A 19,531-nucleotide genomic window follows, 5' to 3' on the forward strand; every position below is an offset into this window, starting at 1 on the left:
GTCTAGGGGTTATTCTGGTCTTTTGCTTCTCTTCATAGAATCATAGCATACATAATAGAATATCAGGATTAGATGAGATTTAGAGCTCATCTAATCCAGCATTTCCCAATCATTAGTCACATATACCACTTATTGTTTTATAACATCTGTTATACTCTTTAATATTTTTAGTTAAATTGGCTCATTTAGCCTGACAAGGTGGTGCTGCAGAGGACAGAGCATTGGATTGGGATACAGAGAATTTAGGTTCAAAACCCCAAGGTTGCAGGCTTGAGCGTGGCTTATCCAGCTGGAGTGTGAGCTCACCAACTTGAGCTCAGGGTCGCTGACTTGAGCGTGGGATCATAGATATGACCCATGGTCACTGGCTTGAGCCCAAAGGTCACTAGCTTAAAGCCCAAGGTCACCGACTTGAGCTAAAGTTATCTGGCTTGAGCAAGGAGTCACTCACTCTGCTGTAGCTCCCAACCGCCCCCCCTCCCTGGTCAAGGCACATATGAGAAAGGAATCAATGAAAAACTAAGGAGCTGCAACAAAGAATTGATGTTTATCATCTCTCTCCCTTTCTGCCTGTCTGTCCCTATCTTTCCTTCTCTCTGTCTCTCTCTCTGTTTCTGTCACACACACAAAAAAATGACTCATTTAGAAAATCTAAATTAATTAATTAATTAACATATTTATTTATTTATTTTGTATTTTTCTGAAGTGAGAAGCGTGGAGACAGACAGACTCTCGCATGCACCCGACCAGGATCCACCTGCCCACTAAGGGACGATGCTCTACCCATCTGGGGTTCTGCTCTGTTGCAACTGGAGCCATTCTAGCGCCTGAGGTGGAGGCCATGGAGCCATCCTCAGCGCCCTGGCCAACTTTGCTCTAGTGGAGTCTTTGCTGGAGGGGAAGAGAGAGATAGAGAGGAAGAAGAAGGGGAAGGGTGGAGAAGCAGATGGGCACTTCTCCTGTGTGCCCTGGCCCGGAATCAAACCATGCTGGCCCTTGTGACATGTCACTACTGATTTGCATCTTATCCAGCAGTTGGATTAGAAGAGAAAGTAAATGAACCACTCCAGGCTGATACTCTATCACTGAACCAACCAGCCAGGGCCCTAAATTAATTTTTTTTTAAATTTGTATGACAGCCATAAGTAGAAAAATCAGTAAGATTTTATGTAAATAGAAGATAACTATAAAATAAACAGAATTAAAACACCACATTGTTACAAAATTCTGTCCAGGTGCTAGAGCAGGTATCCCCAAACTTTTTACACAGGGGGCCAGTTCACTGCCCCTCAGACCGTTGGAGGGCTGGACTATAAAAAAAACTATGAACAAATCCCTATGCACACTGCACATATCTTATTTTAAAGTAAAAAAACAAAATGGGAACAAATACAATATTTAAAATAAAGAACTAGTAAATTTAAATCAACAAACTGACTAGTATTTCAATGGGAACTATGCTCCTCTCACTGACCACCAATGAAAGAGGTGCCCCTTCTGGAAGTGGAAGTGTGGCAGGGACCGGATAAATGGCCTCAGGGGGCCGCATGCGGCCTGCGGGCTGTAGTTTGAGGGCCCCTGTGCTAGAGCCTTCAGCCTTCCCAGTCTTTACAGCAAAGGGAATTTAGCAAATGTGAAGGAAGTTTTAAAGAAATATTATCCTCAAACTGACACATTCTCTCTGGTGGCGGAAGAAAGATGGCAAGAGGCTTGGAAAGGTTATCACTTTTTCATCCAATTCAATGTTATTTAATGTCCTGTTCCTGTGTCCTAAAATCATCCTGGACTTCCCAAGTTGTGTATGTACCACACTGTAGGAAATATCAATAATCCAACTTCTTATACTAACAGATGAAGGAATGAGTCCTCCTCTTACTCCTTTCTCATGCTGGCCCTTGTGACATGTCACTATTGATCTGCATCTCATCCAGCAGTTGGATTAGAAGGGAAAATAAATGAACCACAAAAACAAGTAAAAGACAAAGCTGGTGGGTGGTACTTCTGACTCTACAAAGTGGGAGCTTACCTTTTCAATGACCTCTGCTCTTCCTCTCCTTCATTACTGGAGGACATTGGTGCTGGCCTATTGAAATAAATAGAAAGAAAACATCTGCCTGGATTTACTGCTATCTAGGATTCTTAGATCAAGAACCTTCTGGAATGATGTAGCCATACAAAAGGAGACATCTCCAGTTGTCTCATCAAGAAAACCATTGTGTCAGGAAAAAAAGACAAAAAACCAAAGCTATCTGAACCTAATTCACTCTGGAGTCAGTCCTAGAAACTGTGCTAATGGCATTCTAAATTCTCCATAGAAAACTGGATGGATTTTCAAAAGGAGGTAGAAAAATCCTCTTTGTCTCCTTACCATCTCAAGATGGATTTTTAGTTGAAAATCCTTTCTTTAGAAAAAAAAAAAAGAATAAATTTAGTCATGTACTCAGCTAAGGTCTTTATTCCATTGCCTGTGATTTGGCATAAGCTTTGGAGACATTTCGTTAGACAGGAGAGAAAGGGACAATCTTTAAGAAATACAACTTCTTCATCATTTTTTAAATGATGCTGATTATATCAAACATTGGTATTTTTGTTTTAATTTCTCATGCTTTGGTTCTGACTGGTTGGCTCAGCGGTAGAGCATGGGCCCAGCATATGAAAGTCCTGGGTTCGATTCTCAGTCAGGGAGCACAGGTAAAGTGACTGTCTGCTTCTCCACCTCTCTCTCTCTCTCCCTCTTCCACAGCCATGGCTCAAATGGTTCAAGCAAGCTGGCCCTGGGAGCTGACGATGGCTCCATGGCCTCGCCTCAGGTGCTGAAATAGCTAGGTTGCCGAGCAATGGAGCAGTGGCCCCAGATGGGCAGAGCATACCTGGTAGAGGGCCTGCTGGGTGGATCCTGGTCAGTGCTCATGCGGGATTCTGTCTCTCTGCCTCCTCACCTCTCACTTAATTAAAAAAAAAAAATTCCTCATACTTTGGGGGAACAATGTGTTGTGCTTCGTGACAATCCACATAACTTACCTCCCATCATGAAATCTGCTGTTTATCAGGGCTTTAAATCACCCAGTTCATCTCATCAGTGGCAGACATCTGTAAGTTTGAGACAGAGCACTTTCTAATGCAGGTAAATAGCCAGAACAGAACATCATTCGGAGCCATTATAGAATAGCGTTTTGTGCTAACTACTGCATATAATGTTCACTGCCTCTTTGCTAATATTACCAAATGAAGGCTGTGTCTTAATGATTTATTTTTATTATCATTATCACTGTCACAAGGATCATCTAATTCATTTATAATGCACTTGTTGCTGTACAATGATGGTCCTCAAGGCTGGCCCTGACTACCAGACTGCTCAGTGTGACCCGGGCAGAGGGGCTGCAGCCATTCTGAAGTGCTTCTTGAGAGATCACATCACATAATAATACTGTACCCTGTTCTCTTCCCTTTCTGTGCCCTCTACTAAATTGTAAGGTGCTTAAACAACAGGGATCGTCTCTTTGATCCCCAATGTCCCCTGTACCCAGTGTATTATAACCACTCACTATATATTTGTGGAATAAGTGTTATGCATTGTGATTGCAAAACAAAGAAGAATCAGACATAGTCCCTAACCTTGAGGAACTTAATGTCTATTCATTACAGAAGCAGCAATACTAAGGACGGCACTGGCTAATGTTAATCGGTGCTATGTGTTAGATACTGAGCTACATGCTTTGCATGCATTATTCCATTTAATGATCTTGACAACCTCCCCTCATGTTACATACTATTACTACCCCATTTTACAGATTAGGAAGCTGAAGTTCTTGGAGTAAGCTAATGTCACATAACTTGAAAATGATAGAATCAGGTCTGAACCCATTATAATGAATATTTCCAACCACTAAAATAATACTGCCTCTATAAAGGCAAGATGAATGAAAAGTATGGGAGAAGCTGAAATAGATTAATACCCAAAGGATTGGCAGGGAGTTCCCACATTAAGCAAATCATGCATAAAGGTATTGAGCTGGGTAACTTTTAGGGGCCTTTGAGGAATGAAGCAGAGGAAACAAGAAGAGGTCTAGAATATGTCAGTGACACTACCTGAAGGCACATAGCAATGTACATGAGCCATGAAACCAACAAGCACCTAGTGTTCTCCCTGGTTTTCTCTCTAGGCTGGAAGAAGCCTTAGTGGAGAAGCGTCTGCACGCTTCACTACACATGGGGTCAAAAGAGCAAGACGGATGTGCCCTGCCCCTCACACATTTGTTTTATGTTCTCGCAGAATGTAAAGAGAAATCTCAGAATGTCATTGAGAAATGAAAATCGGGGACCACATCTGTCTAAACTGTGTACTTGGTGACTTATCCGAAGCAGTTCCTTCTGCTGCTCTTTCTCAGTTTCCCCAGAGATCTGAGCAGGAGCCAGAGGGAAGGGCAGCACAGGAGTGACAACCACCCAAGGGGTCAGCTGGGAGGAAGAGGGTGACGAGTGGAGCCAGCTACCCTGAGGAGAGAAAAGCAAAGCAAGTAATCCCTTGAGGCCTGTGGTCAAGTGGGTAACTGAGACCCCAAAGTCTGGTCAAGGATGAGTAGCCTTCTTGCCAAGTTGAGGGTGGGATTTCTGGAAAGAACCTAAGGAAGGAGCCAACAACCACTCAGAACTGGGTCTGTCTATCATGAGCAGGCCTGTGGAGCTGTGGGAAATGTCTGTCAGTGCTCACCAACCAAATGTGTCCAATGACCTTCTTTGTTCATTCAACAAACAGTGGTCATGTGACCATGTGAGGATACGTGTGGATGTCCTGAGTGTGTGCGCTGAGTCAAGAGCAGTTTTCCCACTGGAACTCTGTGTGGGACACAGATGAGTAAATTGGTAATGGTGACACAGTGTAAGAAGCCTCCTAAAGGAATAAGCACAGGGAGCTCTGGAATTGTAAGGAAAATGGAATTACTAAGGAAACATTACTTGTTAAAGAAAAAAGCATTCCTGACATTTGTTAAAGATGGTAAGGAAAATTTTATTTAAGGGGATGGGACCACTGCAACAGGGCTTTGTATTTTAGGAGAAAGATTGGACAAAACTTTGAACACAACAAGGAAAACTGGGAATTTATGGCCAGGAGAAGGGTAGGGGTCAGTGCATGGAAAATCACTAAGAGGAACACCAGGGATAAAGGGGAGTCTGGATAAACTGACCTAACAGGACATTTGCTAAAGGCAAGTCGGGTGATCAAACATCAACTGGCAGGGAAAGCGGAGGGTGGAAAATAAGAAACCTGATTAGATATCAATGGTATCAGATCTCGAGGGTTTTAGCTAAACTGACTTAGCAAGATTTTTGCTAAAATTGGACAATGCAGTGACAAACACTGAAATCCAAAAGCTGAGGCCTGCTGGGAAAAGTTCTCAGGAGAGACTAGGGAAAGGCTGGTCAAACAGAAAATCTTTGTCAATACCTATTCCAGACCTTGGGGCAGAATGTGAGCTGGGATAGGCGTCCAAAAGCTAAGTGAATACTGAAAACTGTAGAGCATTCACCCAAGGGAAGCATGGCAGTGGGAGCAAAAGAAGCAAAGCTCAAAAGTCAGGAAGGAAGAGACAGCATGATGCTTCTAGGAACTGCGAGAAACTTGGCCCAGTTTGGGCTCACAGGGTGAGGTGCAAAGTGGCAAAAGATGGCTCTGGGCTGGCCACCCTCAGAGTCTGGACTTAGTCCTGGAGCCAGTGGGCACCTCCACCACCAGGTTTTTCTTCCACAGGACAGCTGTCTCGGGTGGTTAGTGCCACCCCTACCAGTAATAAAAAAGATGCCAGCTCTTTGGAAACATCTGACTCCAAGACCCCATCATCTTGCAGGCACATCCAAAGGATGCATTTTGGTCATCTTTCTCTGGTCAGAAAGACAGGGGCTTGCTGTCCTGATATTATGAAAGACACACCCTACCCCCCCAGTCTGAGAAAGTGCATTATGGGCTTTAGGGCATGTCAGAAATCACATAACTTTTCCAGCCTAATTTTAGTTCAGTAAACTTATCTTAGTGGCCTGAGAATTACCTGGGAAGTTTTAAAAGAAATACTGATGCCTGGGCCACCCTCCGAGATTTGATTGAATTGCCTGGGATGGGGTTAGGAATTGGTATTTTTCTCAAAGCTCTCCAGGTGATCCCCTGTGAGGCCAGGGGTGGGCACTACAGAGAGGTGCACAGCTTAGCAACATTACCTCTTGCAAAGAGAATGGACTTCCCTTGCCAGGTCCTCCTGTTAGGACGATTCTGGGTCATCTTTGCAAATCTTTCTGTCAGGTCTTCAAAAGCTGACTGTGGCAACTGCTGGGACTCTTCAAGTCCCACCCCTTTTTTATACACTGCTCACAAAAATTAGGGGATATTTTATTGCTTCATATTCATTTTTGAAATATCTCCTAAGTTTTGTGAGCAGTATAAATAGCTGTAAAAGGACCCTGTTCTAAAGCCAAGTAAGGGAGAGGGACAGATGGAGCTGGAGGGTGAGCTCACCTGTCCCCGGGCACCTGGGGCCATCATCTCACTCCCTGAGCCCGGCTGTCAGTGCAGCACTAAGAAGTTCTGTCAAAGGTTCCTCTTTCCCCTGAAGTTACCCGGAAGCTCCAAGCACAACTCGTTAGCACATGACTCATGCTCACCCAGTCCCACAATTCACCTTCCTCCTCACCCTCACCTCCAGATCTTTTCTGTCTCCATTTGCCCATTTTTTCAATGCAGTCGGGTCTTGTTCCCTGTGCCCTGGAAAGCACATTTTTAGAATGAAAATGCCGCTGGAAGAAGCAGGTGGCTCAGGGCTCCAGGGTCCTGGCCCATCGCCCCATCACCCGCTCCGTGAAATGTCATTTGTCAGGAGCACCTAGAGACAAGGCCTCTAAACTACTTCCCAAAGCATCGCCCTGTTTCGTTCCTTCCTCACTGAGACAGCAAATCGTTAACTCAGAGCCCCTGGGTTGTTTCTTGTAGCAATTAACAGCTGCCCTGGTGTTAATTCCCAATCAATAGTCCCTCCTGTTGCTGTTCTTACAGCTGTTTACTGGCCTCCACAGCTCATTCTGAAAGGAACTTGACGGGGCAGTGAGATTGCTCTCCTGCTGCTCCCCAGGAAAGCCCTCACTAGGTTTCCGAGGACACTGAGGGCCCCTGAGCGAAAGTAGGGGCCCAGGAACAGCACGAGCAAGGGGGGCTCCACCCACCTCTTTAAAGTTGGATGAAGACTTAGGAGACAGGAGGAACCAGGTCCCTGCTGGAGTAGCAGTAGCCCTCTCGGATATTCATGAAGCTTTCATTCTTCCATTTTGGCTTTTTTGGGAGCATTCTTTATTTTTTTTCTGTTTGTTTTGAGATGGCTGTATTTTTTCTTCATCTTTAAAAAAAAACCCAACTCTCATCCATTCAGTTGTTTTTTTAAATCAGATAGCCATGATTTCTCATTTTTTGCCTGTGTTGCTTCCTGCAGCTCCCTGTGGACAGAACGAGACCCGCGAGGATGGTAAAATCATTCAGCTGCCTCCCTGCAAGACAGGAGCCTGGATCGTGCCGGCCATTATGGCTTGCTACCTCTTAGTGGCGAACATCCTGCTGGTCAACCTCCTCATTGCTGTCTTTAAGTGGGTCCTTCTTCAGAGCACGCGGATTGGGGTGGGGGCGCTGGAAGGGTGTGATGCTTCAGAAAGCTGTGGAGTTTCTCACTTGCTTCTCTCGGGTTTCTATTTCAGCAATACATTTTTTGAGGTAAAATCAATATCCAACCAAGTGTGGAAGTTTCAGAGGTATCAGCTCATCATGACATTCCATGAAAGGCCGGTTCTGCCACCACCACTGATCATCTTCAGCCACATGACCATGATATTCCAGCACCTGTGCTGCCGGTGGAAGAAACATGAGAGTGACCCAGATGAAAGAGACTATGGCCTGAGTAAGACTTTTTTTTTTTTTTTTTTTTGTATTTTTCTGAAGTGAGAAGCGGGGAAGCAGACAGATTCCCACATGCGTCTAAGCGGGATCCACCCGGCATGCCCACTAGGGGGCAATGCTCTGCTCATCTGGGGTGTTGCTCCATTGCAACCGGAGCCATTGCAGTGCCTGAGGCAGAGGCCATGGAGCCGTCCTTAGTGCCCGGGCCAACTTTGCTCCAGTGGAGCCTCAGCTGTGGGAGGAGAAGAGAAAGATAGAGAGGAAGGAGAGGGGGAAGGGTGGAGAAGCAGATGGGCACTTCTCCTGTGTGCCCTGGCCCACAATCGAACCCAGGACTTCCAAATGCTGGGATGACACTCTACCACTGAGCCAACCGGCCAGGGCCCTGAGTAAGCTTTAAGTGACAACCCCCAGCAGCCACAAATTAGATAGCTGTACCTGCTTCCTGTAGGCAGTTGTACAAGGCCTATGGCCACTGGTTCCCCCTCCTTCCTGCCGACTGCTGCCAACTCTAGACTTGGAAGGGAACAGGAGCCATGCTTGCCTGAGAAACAGTGTTAGAAAAAATACCATCAAGGCTGAAATAAAGCATCTTCAGCCTCACATCTTTCTTAGGGAGATAAAGCCAGGCTTTAGCAAAGCTGTTTTAGTACCTCCATAGGTTCTAAGTTTCTTCCTTTACAGAGGTCCCATTACAAAATATATCAACCATATTTATATGCTCCCAATACTGCATTATATATAATTTAGACATCACTACTTGAGTTGAGTTGCCAGTGACTAAGTTTGGCTTTCCATTATCGTGTCTGGACCTATTATTCTTTTTAAGGTCTTGAATACTTTCCAAGCCTTAGGGATTGTGCTTATATGACTTCATGAGGACACCAGACCTGCTTTTCAGGATTCAAAAGGAAAAGCAAGGAGACTTTCCACCATCCACTTCTTGTCAGAACAATACTTCACTTACAGGATTGTCCCACACATTGTAGGGGATTTAGCACATGCAGCCTCCACACATTAAAAACAAATATCTCCCACTGACTGCTAATTGTCCCTTGGGTACCACCCACAGTTAAGAGCCATTGGGCCTCCAGCCCCATACAAGCCACTTACAATGGTTTTGCAAGTAGACCGCCTACACTAAATCTACCGAACGAGCCTCTAGAATGGAGGCCCAGGAACTACCTCCAGGCGATCGATCACTAGTGGGTCTGAAGTTTGAAACCAAAGCCATTTAATCAACTGCTTCCCTAGTCTGAAGCTTTTAACAGCTTCCCTGACACGGCCACGCCAACTTCTTTCTAGACATGAACATTGGAGAACTGGCAAGGGTTGGGTGTTCCAAAGTTCACTATTTCCATCTGAAACATAAATTTAGACAAATAGAAAGCTGGTAGTGGGTGGGGTGGGAAAAGGTCCAAATTTACACTGAGCTGATTTTTTGTTTGTTTGTTTGTTTTGTCTAAATCAGTTATGAATTAGTTTACCTCCTATTAATAGAAACCAGACTAACAATAGTACAAATAAGGTTTTCTTTTTCTCATGAAACAAAAAGTGACTAGGTGATAACTGAGAGCATGACAGTAGCTCACTGAAGTCAGAGACCCAGCGTCCTATTTTTAGGCTCAGCTGCTCGTTAATGCACTCTCTTGTCTCCTGGTAGCAAAATAGCGGCTGCACTTTCTGTCGGCACATTTATATTCAAGGCAAAAGGAAAAGGGAAAGGTAGAAAAAATGTAGAAAGACTCAATCACATCACTATAGTTTATCTGGAAAGCAAAATCTCTTCCCAACACCCGACCCCTCCCTGCAGCAGACTTGTTTAGTTTCTTGAACCAAACTGGGTCTCATCATGGCTGCTACCTTCAAGGGAGGCTGGACCTGTGTGCATTTGGCTTTCTAGCATCTGCAGTAGGAAGGGGGGGAGGCAGAATGAGGTTGCAAAGGGGTTTTTAGTAAGCCCAGCTAACAATGTCTGTCTGCCATACTCCTCAGCCTGGATTTGAGCTTTTTTAAGAAACCTCCATTCGCTGTGTAGCTTCCCTTTCCTTGACTTAGCTACATTTTTTGGCCTTACAATTTGCATAATTGTAACCAGTTCTTTTAGTAAATCAAATATGTTCAGATGAACACAGAGACCCATAGTGAATCTAACTCCCAGAAAGGGGACAGTGACATAAGTTGCCTGGCAGGATTTGGACTTAGTTTGAGACTTAGCAAAGAATATAGGCCCCTTCTCCTAACCTTGGCTTAGATTGGGAATGTCATTAGGCCCACAGAACACTTGCTAGTGCTTTTACTTCTCTGTCTCATATCTCATTTCTTTCCACAGAACTGTTCATAACTGATGATGAGCTCAAGAAAGTACATGATTTTGAAGAGCAGTGCATAGAAGAATATTTCAGAGAAAAAGATGACCACTTCAACTCATCCAATGATGAGAGGATACGGGTGACTTCAGAAAGGTGTGTTCCCAGGTCACATGTCTGCTGGGATGTGTCTGCCATGGCATGCTTTATCAATTGCTTTTGTTCATGCAGCCATAAAACAAACAGAGACCCCTTCTGTTTACTTTTATCTTCCAAGAAATTGTTAAGCTTATGAGAGAACAGAACACTGTCTGAAGGGTTCACAGATCAAAATCCCAGACTGAGAGATCCTAAGACTTCTCCTGCGGCCATTGTAGCCCCCTCCACAGATACTAGAGTGTTGCATTCAGAACAGGCCAGGAGTTGCTGGCTCAGACCAGAAATTGGAGATTTCTGACCCCTACACAAACCAGAAGAAACCCAGCCCAGCTCAAAGCTCTGCAGCAGGTTTGTGTTCACTATTACTGAGCCTCTTCTCCATGGGTATTGATAGTCCTGGTTTGTATAAGTGCCTGTATGGGTATCTTCTGAATAAACCACAGCATGAGACTAATGAATTAGTTAGAATAATGGTTGAAGTTTGGGGTGTTTTTTTTTTCAGAATTATTTTATTTCTTCTTCTTATACAACAAGATAAAAGCAAAGAAATAAAAGCAGATTTTTCTGCTCAGTGGTCATACATATTTTACATCTCATTGAGCAAATGGTCTTGTGGACTAGTAGGGCTATAAGAAAAACCTCAAAATACAGAGAACTCTTTTCATTTAGTAAGTCTAGCTTTATGCAGATGAACTTAACATTTTCTAACTTTCCTCATTTTGCTGTAGACTAATCAACCTCATTCCAGGCTGGCTCCTTCAAAACCCAGCATTTGGGAACCACTGTTCAGACAATACCCAGAGGATTAGAAAGCATTCGCTGTGACTTTAAATTTTAAACATTTGCAATATAAAGAGGTCAGAAGCAAATTATAAATAGTGGGAAAAGGTATACTATATTGATGATGTTAATTGCTATAATTCAGACTTTTAAGATTTGAGTCCGTCACTTCTAGCTTTCATGAAATGATGCTTTGTTGCTTACCCACTTCAAACATTCTGTAGAAGTTCTGTAGAAATTACACAATAGCGTTTTTCTGTCCCGGTCCCTTTATTTCTTCAAAAAATGTAGTCTACATAAGGAGGTGTATATGTATATGCCATTGAGTGATTGTATCCACAGGCACTCAGCCGATATTAATGAAGTTTAAAGCCATGACTAGGTTTTATACACATCTGTCACTGCAAAATAGAACATTTCATGATAAGATGATGTGAAGCAATTTTCTGGCAAAGTAAGAAAGGAACTGCAAATCTGATGATCTTTCTCATTCTGAGGCCTAGAAAAAGCTACTTACTAATGGACATATAACCCTGTGGTTCCCAGAAAATTGTGCCATGCAGACACACACCCATTGCTCAGACGTATTTCCAAAGTCTACGTCCAGGGGCCTTTGCAATGCTTTTTGAATTCAGAAGGCCATTGGCTTGGGAGGACTGAAGGCAGGGGGAGGAAATGTTGAGACAGAGAAGCCTTTGCCTGTCTGAGGACTAGCATGAGACGTGCAGACAGCAGGCAGGGCACGTGTACATAATATGACCTCATCACTGATTCCTTTTGAATGGAAACCAAAAGGAAGCATAGCACTTCTGCCTTGGCCTCTCACCCCGCACCTGCAAACACTTCCAGAAGATTCCTCTCCCAAAGCCCTGTTCCTCTCTGGGTGAATACAAAGCCCCGGTCTCCAGGAGGGTGAACAAGGTGAGCAATTTCCAGAAATGCAGGACAGAGTGTAGGCCCACCCTCCCTAAGTCCTAGGCATTAGCTGGCATTGTGGAGTAGCGGGGGCCAAGAGGCCCAGGACAACCTCACAACCAAGCCCAGGTGCCAGGGAAGGGAGCCTAAGTCAAGGCCTATTCTGCTTCTGGTGCTGTTGTCTGTGCTTGGGCTTTTGTTTTTGTTGTTGGTGGTTGTGGTTTGGGTTTGTTTTATGTTTGTAAATTTACCAAAAAATAACATCTTTAAATATTAGAATTGCACTCAGCACATCAAAAATACCAGGAGGCATACCAAGTAACAGAGATCAACTAATGGAAGAGTAGGTCCATGTTGCCCATCCCACACATCTTCTAGGATATTATGTCTTTCTGAGTGGAGTGGCTAGTGAAATCAACCTGGCCTGTTTACATTAGCTAGCTAGAGATGATAGATAGATATGTACATACACCTACTTAGATAGGTACATGTTTAATTTACATAAATTAACTGTACATGTTCTATATAGTACATAGAATGTTATATAATTCTCCTTCATGCTAGATAGCCCCAATACAGAAATTTGAAGTCAGAGAAATTAAGAGCTGGCTGTTTGCTCTACTAAAAGACTTGGGGAAGGTGTTTCTTCACATAGCTCCACATTCCTCACCCTGCCAGTGTCTTTAAAATATAATTTATTTATACAGATTATATTTGTATGAATCTTTCAGAAATACAAAGATACTTCCATAATTGTCCATTCAAATGCATCATAATTATATCATATTTTATACCCTATGGTATATAAAGAACTCAATACTATATTTGGGAGATCATTAATGCCTCAGAGGAACTTGGTTCTGAAAAACCCTTATCTTTTTCCATTTGTATGTAGCAATGACTCTGCTACATACAATTGTATTGCTTTAGATGCCTCTAAAGCAATACAATTTTAGGATGTAATGATCTAATTGAGTTACCAATACCCTCCACTTTATTTGAGTCAATATCTAGCTAATGATAATTATATTAAAATCAAAAATTTAACCTATTAAGCTACATTTGTAACTGCCTCCTTTTCTGAGGATTTTTAGACTTTTGGCTACAGATAAGCAATCCTTTGAATCTGTTTCATCAAGTTCATGTTCACTGTCCTTTTTCAAGCTCAGTTCTATTTCAGTATGTATGGGCTTTTACAGTATGCCAGATGATGTGGCAGGCATTGAGGACCCAAGGGCACAGCCCTGTCCTCAAGAAACACCATGTCATTGAGTTCCAATGTACACTCAAGGCAGGAACAGTTATAAACTTCTAACCCAGTGTTTCTCTAATTTTGAAGGCCTCAAAATCTTCTCTAGTGGGCTTATTACAACACAGGTTGCTGCGTATCCTCCCCCTGTCCCACATCACCAGTTTCTGATTCACTATATCTGGGATAGAACCTAAGAATTTGTATTTCTAACAAGTTTCCAGGTGATGCTGATGCTAACGCTGCTGGTCCATAGGCCACATTTTGAGAACCACTCATGAACCCAACAGATAAGCTCAAAGCCCAGAGTTAGAAGAGGATGTTGCTGAATCATTCACGGTGAAGCATATAAAATTGTACTCGATATTTAGGAAAATTTTTGCATATAACTAAGTGCAGATCACTTGTACCCAAAGCAGCTGTTTCTCCCACACACCTGGCCAATGGTGGTTTAACAAATATGTACTGAACAACTGTCATAAGCAGAGACTGGCCTAGGGCATTGGAATATACTGTATCATTCATGCAGCAGGTCTCCCCTTACTCTGCTCACTTTCTCACTGTGCCTTTACATTGTCAATATTACCCTTTAATGTGTACCTAAATGGAATGTAATTCTGTACTGTAGTAAGAGCCTAGGTTTAATTACTTTATTCATTCTTTCACTGTTTCTTTACTACTATGTGCTAATACTCATAGAGTAAAATAGCACAAGTAGTTCTGTCTATGTTATAAGAGAAAGAACACAGTACGATGAAAAGGTTTTAATGTTAATTTCCAGTAATTATCTGTGTGAACTTAAGCAAGTTACTTAACTCCTCTGAACCTGTGTCCCCATCTGTACAATGAGGTATTAACACCTAACTGTAGAGTATTAAATTTTATTGAAATAACATATGAAATAGTATGCTTTCAATGAATGGTAGTTGTTATTATTAATCTACATATTTTACTTTGCATCATGATCATTGCAGCGAGGTCATGACTTTGGTTTGGAGTGAATATACAAATGATTAAAATGAGAGCTTTTTCACAGGAACTGATTCAAATATCCTCAAATCTGTTCTTGTGAGATGTTTCTTTTTACCCTGAAATGGGAACTGAACATTCATTGCTATGATACTTTTTAAAAATATTTTTTCCCTTTTGACTCATTATTCTAGCACCTTAAGGACTCTGGATTCTGATTTTATCATTCAGTATATTAATTTTTCATCCTATTCATTCTGTATCATGGTTTGCTCAATAAGCATACTATGCCTTCAACATAATTCACCAAAATTCTCACCAGCATAGATTAGGTGAACCAAGGCAGAACCAAAACATTGCACAACTCCAAAAATACTTTTCATGATGACATCGGCCCATTGTTCTGCTTCTTGTTTGGTCAATCAGCCAGCCAGGTATCCAATTCACATTCCTCCATTCAGCCCAGTGCATCAACCTCCTTGCTAAAATCACAATGTCCCTCATGACAAATATTGTGTACCTAAATCACTCCATTAGTCTACATTATCAAAAAAAGAACAAGATTAATATTGAGCCCATATAGTCTCCTGTTAAAAAAAAAAACAAAAAAAAAAAAAAACCACAAAAAAACCTATCTTTTTAAAATGCTCAAAAGATACCATCTGCTTAATTACCTCTGATTAAGCCATTCTTGAATGCTGCCTAGAATTTATGTCAAATTCCTATAATCTCTAGAATCTAGGAGTGCTATCAGGAGAACATTTTTCCTATCTGCAACCTCCTGGCATTTCTTTTCATTTTCCTCTGGTTACTAAGAGTTAGTTACATTTTCTGGTGTTCACAGCTGGGAGTTCTTTACTGGTTCCATCAACTTGTTTAAAGCAGAATTTGCCAACTGGTGATTTGTGAGCAGCATCTGCCCACAGAGGGCTATGGTGTTGGACTTACAATAATTATGAACTCATTCCGAATGCCTTTGGACCTGGCATGCTCTCTGCTGCCACAGAGCCCCTGCTTTACCTACTTACTTGTTATGCCCCCACCCATAAGCATTTAATTCTCAAACCCCTAACTTAAAGCTTCAAGGTCATCCTCACCATCGCCCCACCTGTCAGGTTCCACTTGTCAGAAGAAGTTACAATTTGGCTTTCTTCTTGGCATTAACAATTTAAGTAAACTGGGATATAAATGATTCCTAGCATCATCATTAAAATTATTTTTCCAAAGCCAATGGGATTTGAATCCTTTTTTTTCACTTCACCTAGATCCAAAAACGTGATAGACATATAACCATTAATAGTATATCTATCCAGGCCCTGGCCAGTTGGCTCAGCGGTAGAGCGTCGGCCTGGCGTGCGGGGGACCCGGGTTCAGTTCCCAGCCAGGGCACATAGGAGAAGCGCCCATTTGCTTCTCCACCCCCCCCTCCTTCCTCTCTGTCTCTCTCTTCCCCTCCCGCAGCCGAGGCTCCATTGGAGCAAAGATGGCCCGGGCGCTGGGGATGGCTCCTTGGCCTCTGCCCCAGGCGCTAGAGTGGCTCTGGTCGCGGCAGAGCGACGCCCCAGAGGGGCAGAGCATCAACCCCTGGTGGGCAGAGCGTCGCCCCTGGTGGGCGTGCCGGGTGGATCCCGGTCGGGCGCATGCAGGAGTCTGTCTGACTGTCTCTCCCCGTTTCCAGCTTCAGAAATAAATAAATAAATAAATAAATAAATAAATAAATAAATAGTATATCCATCCAACTTATAATTTTTCAAAACAAAGAGAGACAGGAATAACTTAGGATGTATAGAATTCATAAGTAATCAAAATATAGCAGAAGGCAAAAGAAGATGAGCTTCACTCACCTCCTGGCACATCTTTTTCCAGTGCTGGACTTAGGTATTTTCACTGATTGAGTTGAATTTAAAATTTTCTCCCTTTTTCTTCCTAGAGTTAATGAAAAGGCTAATGGGCTCAAAGGTAAGGATAGATGACCCTAAAGGACTTAAATAGCTCATAAATTAGGTATCAATCTATGGATAAGCAAGAATTAGTTTTAGCTGTTCTGCGTCATTGGCTTTCATCTAAAAACCCTTTCCTTCCCACAAGAGCACCCATGGTTGGGCACTTGAGATACAGGATTATTGTCACACAATAATCCTGCACCCACACCACTGCTAGCACTCCAGAGAATATTTGAAATTCAGAACAGGCATGGCCTGACAATATTCTTTTTTTCTTTAGCCATATTTCCTTTAACCACATTTTGAGGTTATCAGAAAAGAAAATGAATTTCTGGAAAACAACAATCCTTATATTAAGAAATTTCATATTAAAGCTGAAATTTTCTGGGCCGCCAGAATCTTCTTTTGAACATCTTTTTCATCCGCACATTGTCCAAAGAGGCTGGCCATCTTCTTAGTGGGGTTTTTCACTAACCTTTTGAGCCCTTCTGAGGGGCTCCTGGCTATTACTTCTTTGGGCTCCCCAGGACAGAAGCCACCTCACATCTTCCCAGAACTCACTCTGTTATGTCCCTATTTTGATCGCCTCTTGAGTTAGTCTGAAATGAACCACACAAAATCTGGAGATGTGAAAGAGGAAAGAAAAATAAGGAGTTTCTTCCATACAACATCTTTTATTCAGTAGACCCTCTATTTTGTTCCTCACTTCTAGTATATGTCCCCATGTGGATTTCTATTGATCCACAAATTTTTATCATTCTTAACTCTATTTTATCTCCTGAGTGGTTTGACCAGAGTCAAGCTCCTAACAATCATGACCCAAAACAGTTTGTTCCTTAGACCTGTTTAATCTGCGATGCATGTCCATTTATACTTAACTTTTCAATAATTTTTATTTTAATTAAGGGATGCACTTCAGTTATTAAAGAATCATATAAATTTGACTCTGGAAATGTTTATTCTTTTATAACCTCTATATTAAACCCCTGTATCCACCACCTAAATGATTATACAGCTAGGTTGTTAAACACATTTCGAATTCTGGAAGAAAATAGGTGAAACATAGTCCTTTTTCTTCCAAGTCTTGTATTACAGGGCCCCTCAGAGCCCATAGGAGAGCTAAGATTGGGTGAACAATAGTTCTTGACCCTCTTTGAGCAGGTTTTCCTCCCCTCATTCCTTCTGTTCCCTGAGGCCACACTTCTCTACTCTTGGGGCTCCCACTGTTTTCCCAGGGGAGCCTCTTTCTCCCTGCACCTCTTGTCTTCCTTCCTGCACTTCCTGTCTTTCTCCCATCTCCTTGGGCTCATCATCTCTGTGTCCCATTTACAGCCCACAACCAGTTCTTGACTCTCCCTCTGTCTCACCTGTTCATTTCTCTGCAGTGTAGGACCCTGAGGCCGAAGGGAGGTGACACACAGGGAACAGGATCCCCACAGTTCACAGAGCCATTTCACAGTGCTCAGAACAATGATCATATGCAATTATGTCAAAAGAGTATCTTTATCTCTTTCTGTACTAACATTGCATACACGGGGCTCCAGGACAGGCAAGGAGGAGGAGAAAACTATCCTGCCGTTTGTTTCTCTGCCAACACTAGAAAGCTAGAGGGACCCAGTACCCAGAGTATCCGAAACAGAAAGTCTCTTTCTGAAGAAATGCATGCTCTGCCCCTCTCCTGACTTTAATGAAAAAGTATTTTACCCACTTACCCAAAGATTATTGCATTGCAAAAAAATGAAATTGCAGTACTTGCAAACAAATTCCATTAGCTAGATAATAAAAAAGTAAATTATAAGTCCATAAGACACACAGATTTATTATTTTCAGTAATGTGTTTCTTAGGCTATGTTTATATCACAAAACAAAATGAAACAGGGAAAAGTTGTATTTTCCTTCTGAAATAGCTGTTAACTGGATGAATAGCATTGGGTTTGCCAGAAGGAGAATTGCTCAATTTACAAGTCTTTTGGGAATATAGCGGTACCTGGCCACAGTGACTGAGTGTACCTGGACCCTGGACAGTGCTGAGCTGGTTATGGGGCAGCAGGAAAAAGCAAAGAAAGATGTCTCCCAAACCTTAAGCTGGTTCTGAAGTGTAGCTGAAAAATAAAAGATCAGAGTCAGTGAATTGGAGGGGGAGGGGGGCTACACAGAGAAACAGAAATGTGCCCCAAGGCAAAAGAATCACACACCGCCACCCTAAAGCTTACCTGTCTCTCAGAGAGGGAAACTCCTGCCTCTTTCATCTCCTTCTGGCATTGAAATACAGTGTGTCCGTAAAGTCATGGTGCACTTTTGACCGGTCACAGGAAAGCAACAAAAGACGATAGAAATGTGAAATCTGTACCAAATAAAAGGAAACCTCTCCCAGTTTCATACCTATTCAGTGCAGTTCAATGTGGGCTCACGCAGAGATTTTTTTAGGGCTCCTTAGGTAGCTATCCCGTATAGCCTCTACAGACTCGTCACTGACTGATGGCCTACCAGAACGAGGTACCTCCACCAAACTGCCGGTTTCCTTCAACAGCTTATCCCACCAAGTAATGTTATTCCTATGTGGTGGCGCTTCATTATAAACGCGCCAATATTCACGTTGCACTTTGGTCACAGATTCGAATTTAGCGAGCCACAGAACACACTGAACTTTCCTCTGTACCGTCCACATCTCGACTGGCATGGCCGTGGGCTGCTCCGCTGTATACATGGTGTTACGTCATCATCTGTGCCTGCGCACATGCTGCCACATCATCCTACAGAAACTGGGAGGGTTTCCCTTTTATTTGGTGCAGATTTCACATTTCTATCATCTTTTGTTGCTTTCCTGTTGCCAGTCAAAAGTGCACCATGACTTTACAGACACACTGTATATATTCCTCCCTAACAACCACTATCTGGACACCTGGGGGACCCAGCTCTAATTTCTACCCTTCTTTGCAAGCATATTCTATGCAGGCAGCCATGTTCCTTTTAAGGGTCAGCAGTCAAGGCATTTACTGGGCATGTTGAGAGTACTGGGAAAGTGTCTTGATCCTCTCTAAAAAAGCTGAGAATGGATATCATTCAGATTCTCCAGATTTGCCTTGGGGCATTTAAAAGCAAACATTTGAGTTCAAACCATGACTTGGCTTTGGTTTGTCTTTTCCAAGTTAATTTAAGCAAGTAAAAAATATGGCACAATTTTATTTTAAATATGGGCTTCTGTCTTTTTCAATAAATGGCCAGAGAGTTTATCAGAAAATTGAAATCAAACACATAACAGTGACTGACTCGGTGAACC

The 19,531-nt window shown here is 42.6% G+C and overlaps 1 protein-coding gene across 6 annotated transcripts in view; it reads left to right on the forward strand.

The window, feature by feature from the left end:
- Positions 1 to 19,531, forward strand: part of TRPM3 (transient receptor potential cation channel subfamily M member 3) — a 541,722-nt gene that overhangs the window by 515,845 nt on the left and 6,346 nt on the right. For all 6 annotated transcript variants that reach the window (XM_066367997.1, XM_066368000.1, XM_066368001.1 and 3 more), the window contains 3 exons: positions 7,470 to 7,620; positions 7,729 to 7,928; positions 10,260 to 10,392. In XM_066367997.1, the coding sequence (XP_066224094.1) occupies positions 7,470 to 7,620; positions 7,729 to 7,928; positions 10,260 to 10,392 (484 nt within the window). The remainder of the gene's footprint in view (positions 1 to 7,469; positions 7,621 to 7,728; positions 7,929 to 10,259; positions 10,393 to 19,531) is intronic.

The sequence above is a fragment of the Saccopteryx leptura genome, chromosome 2 (genome assembly GCF_036850995.1).
Source record: "Saccopteryx leptura isolate mSacLep1 chromosome 2, mSacLep1_pri_phased_curated, whole genome shotgun sequence".
Taxonomy (NCBI): Eukaryota; Metazoa; Chordata; class Mammalia; order Chiroptera; family Emballonuridae; genus Saccopteryx; species Saccopteryx leptura.